The sequence below is a fragment of the Primulina eburnea genome, unplaced genomic scaffold (assembly GCF_022965805.1).
Source record: "Primulina eburnea isolate SZY01 unplaced genomic scaffold, ASM2296580v1 ctg331_ERROPOS138097, whole genome shotgun sequence".
In the NCBI taxonomy this organism is placed as follows: domain Eukaryota; kingdom Viridiplantae; phylum Streptophyta; class Magnoliopsida; order Lamiales; family Gesneriaceae; genus Primulina; species Primulina eburnea.
The window spans coordinates 124,275-133,139 of record NW_027331153.1 but is presented as its reverse complement, the minus strand read 5'-3'; the positions used below and the strand labels follow the sequence as shown (position 1 = coordinate 133,139).

The following is an 8,865-nucleotide window of genomic DNA, read 5'->3' as shown; positions in this document are numbered from 1 at the left end:
AATTTTTACAAACACAATCAACAGGTCTTTTTTCGGTAAAAATTGGGTTCAAAGCAATATTCATTCAAGGAAGGAGTACCCAATAAATATTTGATACAATGAGGTGTGTGTAAAGTTGATCAAAATTCGTACTCAATGGAAGTGCTTATCGATTGTCCATAGGCTTGATCCTCCCAATCCCTCTCTACTAGTATATTGGACAACTATGACTTGGTCAATAGGATTTACAATGCTTGTAATATTAGGCCTTGGTTTATGGCTACAAATGAAGATTAGGAATTCAAATAAGGGAGTAAGTTGAATTTTTATCTCTTTTGCATACTCCACTTTTTCTTTTATCTCATCATTTTTTTCCTCCCCTTTATCTCCAACTTCTTCAATCAAACACCATTCATTTTTTCTTTTCTTTTGTAGGAGAATTTAAATTTCTTTAATCCTTTGAATTCTTACTCCCTTGAAAAGGTAGGAAATTAAGGTATAAGATATTCACATGGGTGGCAAATGTGGGATATTTGAAACGATATCGAATGTGGGTCTTTTACACATATTCACATGTGCCATTCGAATTCATATAAGCTATAAAGAGGTGACAAATGATAAATTATTTTTATTTGGTAGTTTGAAAGGCTCAATCGATACAAAAAATCACCTAAATCATAGTTTGTCCGTATTTTGTCTCGAGTATTGTTTGGATATTTCTAGACAAAATCGATTCACCAACACAAAGTAGAATCTAATCATCGTGAAAAATGGTGCCTCAATGCATCATACCAAATACATATATATTCAAAAAAAAAGTGATTGGCTTCCAAGAAATTTCAAAAACACGATTCTTTTATCATATAGGCTCAAGAGGGCTTCAAATGAATATTTATGAACAATATAAATATGCCCAAATAAAATCAAAGATTGCCTCAATCATTTATGTGTTTGCAAAATTTATTTCAATGTCAAATGAAAATCGCAGAGTTGTTTAGAAATTATAAGTCTCAAATTTACCAAATCTCATGATTGTTCTCTAAATTTTTCAAATTGATTGATGAACATGGATGAAATACATGACCTTTCTTCTCAATACACAAATTTTGTTCATCATTGGTCATTTCAAAAATTTTCATGACTATGACACTACAAACACACAAGCAAATAACTCAAAATAAATAAAACACTCAAATAAAACTAAATGACACTACAAACAAACAAGCTAAAATAAATAATATCTCCCCCAAACTTAAATATGTGCATCGCCCTCGATGTAAATGATCATTAAAGTTAGGGGAATACACATACCTCAGGCAATGAACGTCAGTGGTCATTGCCATCCTCATCATCTTCTCCTTCTTGTGGTGGGTGGTACTCCGGCGGATCGTATGCGGGCGGCATTGCGGAGGTTGTGTAAATGGATTACCAGATGTGGAAGCTGATGTAAATTGTTGAGTCAAGACGGACGTGAAATCCATCATATAACCCATGAATGTATCGGTCCTAAACTGAAACTCGTCCATGTCTTGGCGTTGTTGGCGCATCTCTTCTTCCAAATGAGTTAATCGATCTCGCACATTTCTTGGTTGCGGTTGTGTTTGTTGTTGTGGGGCCTGATCATGGGCACATATTTCAGAATCTCTTTTGTTGAATTCTCTCTGAGCTTGACTGTGTATCATGTTGATCAGATGTCAGTGACCTATGTGGTTGAATTACCACAATGGCATTTTTTTGTTTCAACAATTCTTCATTTGCTGGCCAAGTCACTCTCGCATAATGGCATAGGTCTGTGATAAGAGAAAGGTGGAGGAGTCCACTAGGAGAGTTACCTTTTGCAGAATCTAACATTGAGTTCTGAAGCAATTGACCTAAATCAACCGTCTTTCCCGTTAAGATGCAAAAAGTCAGGATTGCCCTCTCCTTGATGACGGTAGTAGTATGGTCAGTAGTCTTAATCCTAGCCTGAAATGAAGGAATACCAATCTTTGGCAACATTTTTCAGATCAAATTTGGCTAGGCTTAAACGCACATCGTCTCTCATTCGCCACTCCGCTCCCTCGATGCAAATAGTCTGAAGAATATTATTATAATCAACTTCCTCGGTCCAATATTCTTCATATTCATCATGCATGACTCGAGGGATTCCATACATCAGTGTTGATGGTATGAGAATCAAAAGCTACCATCTTTCCTCGCACCAAAATTTTCAAGTGATCATGCTTAACCTTAATGCTTAGAATAAAATTCTCGTACCAACGAAATGAACGCATCCTGTGGTGGCTTGCCAAACTACTCCCAATGCCTAGCAGGTAAGCATTAATCCGATCTCGGTTCGTGGGAAGCTCAGGTCAAATATCCTCTCTTTCACAATGTTCTTGTTCAGAATTTTAGCATAATTGTCCTCCGCCTTCTCGTCCCAGAACTTGTGTGCATCATAATTCGCAGATGAGGATGCACCCTTTGATTGTTTTTTTCTTGGAGGCATTTTTTCAAACACTTTCAAAGCACCAACTTCCCCTTTAATCCAATTCACTAAACTTGATGATTCTTTCACTTCCCCCAAACTTATTAATCACAGTAAGCACATCTCAATAATATACACACCAATCCAATCAACAATGTCAAGAATGTACTCCACTAAAATTTAATTTTCTTCCATAGCCAATATCACAAATAATTTTGAATTTCAAAGAAAATGTAGTATGGATTTGCTCACCTTGAGTGCTGAAATTTGTCTTGTAAGAACACAATCAAAGCTCCAATCAATCCTTGGTGTAAAATTTTCGAGCCCCCTTTCCACACCCTAGGTTTTGTGTTGAATTTGTGGAATAAGATGGATATTGGATGAAATGAGTGAAGGTATGTATGTGTGGAGTAAGAAATGTGTACTTGGAAGAAAAAATTGAGTGTGGAATGTGTTCTTAGAGAGTATTTCGAAATGAAGGAGAAATTGAGGAGAAATGCTTCTCGGTTATGTTCAATGTTTGCCTGTCTCGGAATTTAAAACCATCGACCGCGCGTGCAGTCTAGAACATACCGCAGGGTGCGGTGTAGCTACTGGAATTTTTGAATTTTCGACCTTCTGCGACCTGCGGGTGCGGTGCCTATCTTACCGCGGGTGTGGTGTTGGCTCTGGAAACTTATCGCGGTTGCACTACAAACTAGGTCGCGGGTGAGCTTTGCCTACTGGAAATTTTCATTCTTCATTCAGCAAACACCGCAGGTGCGCTGTAAAAAATAACGCGAGTGCGGTTTGATCTCTGTCAATACAACGCCAGTACGCTCAATAACAGACCGCAGGTGCGGTATGGCTACTGGAAATTTGTAATTTTCTGTCTTAAACCACCGCAGGGGAGATAATTTGTGCAGCGTGGGTGCACTCTTTGAAATTGTTTTCTCCTCTAATTGTTAGTCCTGAAAAACACAATAGGTATTCATAAGATTTGGGGGAATACAAGAACAAACTAAACCAAAAATACACAATAAAAATAAAAATACAAGAATAAAAGTTAAAACCGAAAACGAAATGCAACAAAGAAACAAAAAAATTTAGGTTGCCTCCCAAAAAGCGCTTGGTTTAACGTCGTCAGCCCGACTGCCACCAGTCTACATCAAGTTGATCCGCCCAAAGTAATGTTGTCAAGATGTCGTACTTCAGTCCCATAATAATGCTTGATCTGTTGTCCATTTACTTTAAACGTTCTTCCGTCATTGCACTTTAGCTCAATGGTTCCATATGGTTGGACTGATTCTATTGTAAATGGCTCCGACCAATTGATTTTAGCTTACCAGGAAATAGTTTGAGGCGCGAATTGAACAACAGTACTTGTTGTCCGGGCTCGAAATTTCTATGCAAGATATGGTGGTCGTGCCACTTCTTGGTCTTCTCCGTTGTAGATCTTTGCGTTCTCATAAGCCTCATTTATGAACTCCTCCATCTCATTCAATTGCAATAGCCGCTTACTCACCAGATGCTTCCATGTCAAAGTTGAGCTTTTTCACGGCCCAAAAAGCTCTGTGTTCCAATTCTAGTGGTAAGTGACAGCCTTACCAAAGACCAATCTATAGGGTGACATACCAATAGGTGTCTTGTTCTTCCGGTTTGTCTCCACCGTTTTTTCCAATATCTGCTTAGTCTCCCGATTGGATACTTCGGCTTGTCCATTTGCTTGTGGGTGGTATGACAGGGTCACCTTATGCTTCACATCATATTTAGCCAAAGTGAGTTAAAGATTTTATTACAAAAATGTGTACCTTCATCACTAATTATGGCTCTTGGTGTCCCAAATCTTGTGAAGATGTTCCTGTGAACAAACTTAGCAACTACTCGAGCATCATAAGTATTGATGGCAATTGCTTCCACCCATTTTGACACATAATCCACAGCAAGAAAAATATACGATTGTACAAAAGAAGATTGGAATGGTCCCATGAAGTCAATACCCCAAACATCAAAAAGTTCAACTTCCAAAATATTGGTCAATGGGAACTCATGGCGTCTAGAAATATTGCCAAACCTTTGGCATCTGTCACATGACTTGGCTGAGGTATAACTATCTTTGAACAAAGTAGGCCAATAATAACTAGACTGTAATACCTTTGCTGCTGTTCTTGATGCTCCAAAGTGGCCGCCACATGGTGAAAAGTGGCATTGTTCAAGAATAACTTTCGCTTCTTCCTCCGCTACGCATCTTCTAATAATCTGATCAGCACATATCTTGAAGGCGTATGGATCATCCCATAGGTAAAACTTTGCATTGTATTTCTTGATTGCTCGCAATCTGGAGGGAGATTACCACAAGAAAAGAAATTAGCTATATCATCAAATCAAGGGAGTATAGAATTTACCTCAAACAGTTGTTCATCTAGGAATGCTTCTTTTATGATTACTTCATCTATTTTATCTTCAAGTTCGAGCCATGACAAGTGGTCAGGCACTTCATTTTCATACCCCTTTCTATCCTTTAGTTCAAAATCAAACTCTTGAGCAATAAAATCCACCTTATCAAGCGTGGTTTTGCATCCTTCTTGGAAAATAGGTATCGAATAGCTGCATGGTCAATGAAAACAATTACCTTTGTGCCGACCAAGTAGGGTCTAAACTTGTCAAATGCAAACACTACTGCAAGCATCTCTTTTCAGTAGTTGTGTAATTTTGTTGTGCAGTATCCATGGTTCGACTTGCATAGTAGATTGATCTAAAAAATTTATCACGCCTTTGGCCCAACACCACACCTACAGTATAAACACTAGCATCACACATCAACTTCAAGGGCTCCTTACAATATGGTACTATCATGATTTGTGCTATTACCAATGCCTTCTTGATCTTCTCAAATGCCTGCAGACAATCATCATCAAAAATAAAAGTGGATTCTTTTTCAAGCAAATTACACAAAGGTTAAATAATCTTAGAAAAATATTTGATAAATATACGATCAAACCCGACGTGTCCTAAGAAACTCCTTATCCCTTTGATGTTCTTCGGTGGTGATATCTTTTAAATTACAACTACTTTGGTTTGTCTACCTCTAATCCCTTTGAATACACTTTATGTCCAAGAACAATACCCTCTTGTACCATAAAATGACACTTCTTCCAATTAAGAGCTAAGTTCTTTTTTGACATCTCTGCAAAACGAGGGAAAGTTTAAGCAAACAGTGATCAAATGAAGAGCCAAATACCGAGAAATCATCCATGATGTCTTCACCATGTCTGCAAATATGGACCATCATACATCTCTGAAAAGTAGCAGGTGCATTGCATAGCCCAAAAGGCATCCTCCTAAAAGCAAAAGTTCCATAGGGGCACGTGAATGTTGTCTTCTCTTGATCCTCTGGTGCTATAGCAATCTGGTTATAACCTGAATAACTTTCTAAAAACAATAGTGACAATAACCAGCAAGTCTATCAAGAATTTGATCAATAAAAGGTAATGGAAAATGATCTTTACGTGTGGCATTGTTCAACTTCCTATAATCAATACATACTCTCCATCCAGTCACAGTACGAGTGGATATTAATTCATCATTTTCATTCTTTACCACAGTCATTCCACCCTTTTAGGCACTACTTGCACAAGAGACACCCAACTGCTGTCAGAAATAGCAGATATAACTCCAGCATTTAACAATTTCAACACTTCATTTTCACTACCTCTTTCATGGCTGGATTTAACCTTCTATGATGATCCACATAAGGAGCGTATGACTTTTCCATTAAAATCCTATGCATGCATATGGTGGGACTAATCCACTTGATATCAGAAATCGACCAGCCAAATGCAGTTTTAAATTTCCTCAACACTCTCAACAATTTCTCTTTTTCATCTAAAGTAAGAGAGGAAGATATAATTACAGGATATGTTGACTTCTCACCCAAGAAAGCATAGCAAAGATGGCTTGGCAATTCCTTCAAAACAGGGGATGAAGGTATTATCTCTGAACATTTTTGTTCTTCCAACTTTTCCTGTGCGACTTCCTTCACCTTTGGCAACTCCTCAAGGGCTAAAAGTTTCTCTCTCAATTCCCAATCATCATCATCAACTCTACCGACAGTACTAGAAAGAATCTTTCTAATGGATCTTCTACTGTATGACCTATACCAATCTCAGCGACACAAGAGTCAATTATATCAATGCTTTTAAAAGTACTCACCTCGTCGTTACATTTAATAGCCTTATAGATGTTGAATATCACAGCTTCCCCACCAACTCTCAAAGTGAGTTCTCCTTTGTGTACATCTATCAATGCTTTTCCAGTGGCTAAGAAGGGTCGCCCAAAAATCAATGGAGCATCTTGATCTTCCTCCATATCAAGTATTACAAAATCAGCAGGGAAGATAAACTTGTCAACTTTTACCAAAACATCTTCAACAATTCCACGAGGATAGGTGAGTGACCTATCTGCAAGTTGAAAATTTATAGTGGTTGGTTTTACCTCCCCAAGCTCCAAGTCCCTATAAATAGAAAATGGCATAAGATTAATACTCGCTCCCAGATCACATAAAGCTTTATTAACATGAGTACTACCAATAATACAAAGAATAGTAAAACTCCCTGGATCTTTTAGTTTTTGTGGTAACTTCTTTTGGAGAATGGCGCTGCACTCTTCGGTCAACTTCACTGTCTCGAACTCTTGTAACTTCCTCTTCTTTGACATCACATCTTTGACGAACTTTGCATAGTTTGGCATTTGCTCTAAAGCATCAGCAAATGGAATGTTGATGTGAATCTTCTTGAAAATCTCCAAAAATTTTGCAAATTAATCATCAATAATCTTCTTCGTAAATCTCTCTGGGTATGGAAGAGTCGGTTTCAGTATATGAATCCGTTCAAATTCAGTTTCAATCCAAGAATCCTCAACCTCGTTCTCCTTTCCATTTTCACATTCATCTTCTTCAACTCTCTTCTCATTTTCCTCATTCTCTTTGAATTTTTTAACCTCAAGTTCTCTTCCACTTCTCAAAGTTATAGCTTTGCATTGCTCCTTTGGATTCACTTCAGTATTACTTGGGAATTGACCTCTATTTTGATCTCTCAATGCATTAGCCAACTGTCCAATCTGTGTCTCTAATGATTTCATTGTGGCACCCATATTTCCCATGTGAGTTTCAATGCTATCAAGACGAGATTCAGTCCTAGCCATCCTTTTACTAGATTCAGCAAAAAATGTCTCAACTAGATCCTCAAGTGAAGGCTTTCCTTCCCCCTTCGATGTATTGAACCCCAGTGGAGGATTCAACACATTCTTATTATTAGCATATGACAAACTCTCATGATTTCTCAAACCAGAATGATTAGTGTTAGGGGGAGGGTTACCTCGATATCCTCCGTATCCACCAAAATTCCTATTATTGATATAATGAGCCTCATAAGGAATATTTGGTTCTTCAATAACAACCGATGCATTTTCAAACTTTGCTGTACTAGCTTTATTCATAGCTGCAATTTGAGTTGTTAAAGCTGGAATTTGTGCGGTGAGTGATGTAATAGGATCTACGGCATAAATTCCAGCTGGCTTCTTTACTCCTGACCTCTCAGATGTCCACTGATAACTGTTAATGGTCATCTGTTCAAGCAAATCATATGCTTGATCAGGTGATTTGGCAAATATCGTGCCACCAGCTGCTGCATCCACAGTGCCTCTTGTTTGTCCATTCAAACCATTGTAAAACAATTCAATCTGTACCCAATCTTCAAAGCTATGGTTTGGACACCTCCTCAACAACTTCTTATATCGTTCCCATGCCTCATATAATTGCTCAAAGGCAGTCTGCCTAAAATTACTTATCTCAATCTTCAATTGTGCAGACTTCGCATGTGGAAAATATTTAGCGAGGAACTTGGTTGCTAACTCCTGCCATGTAGTGATACTACCCAAAGGAAGCGACTGGAGTCATCCTCTTTCTTGGTCCCTAAGAGAAAAATGAAACAAGCGCAATCGAATTATATCATCAGGAACACCATTTATCTTTACCGTGTCAGTGATTTCAAGGAATGTTCAGAGATGCAGATGAGGATCTGCAGTAGCGGCTCCCCCAAATTGGTTCTGTTGAACCATGTTTATCAATGCGGGCTTGAGCTCAAAGTGTTTGCATTAATAGTCCCTCGTGCTATGCCCGAATAATGAGCATTTAGTACCGGCCTAAAATGATCTCTGATGGGTATTGCAGGGGGTGGATTTTCGTTATCTCTGTTGTCAGCCATTGTTTGAGTCGCTTCTCTTCTTGCCTTTCTTAATCTTCTTGTGGTTCTTTTGATCTCGGAATCAAAGATAAGCAAGTCAAGATTTTGCGATCTTCGCATGCACTGTCAAACAAAGATAAGAAACAAATCAATGTTTAATGTAATAAAATAAGAACAACTCTAAATTAAAATCTAGAC

The 8,865-nt window shown here is 38.1% G+C and overlaps 1 protein-coding gene across 1 annotated transcript; it reads right to left on the bottom strand.

The window, feature by feature from the left end:
- Positions 1 to 1,058: 1,058 nt before the first annotated feature.
- LOC140820972 (uncharacterized) lies at positions 1,059 to 7,141 on the bottom strand (the record flags this gene model as incomplete). Its single annotated transcript, XM_073181353.1, has 13 exons — positions 6,649 to 7,141; positions 6,138 to 6,589; positions 6,055 to 6,076; positions 5,667 to 5,857; positions 5,106 to 5,323; positions 4,838 to 5,032; positions 4,580 to 4,763; positions 4,061 to 4,181; positions 3,951 to 4,010; positions 2,351 to 2,499; positions 1,699 to 1,944; positions 1,291 to 1,595; positions 1,059 to 1,128 (listed from the first exon to the last, which is right to left on the bottom strand). Coding segments are annotated over exons 1-13 (2,706 nt in total), but the record flags the coding sequence as incomplete, so codon positions are not given.
- Positions 7,142 to 8,865: the final 1,724 nt, after the last annotated feature.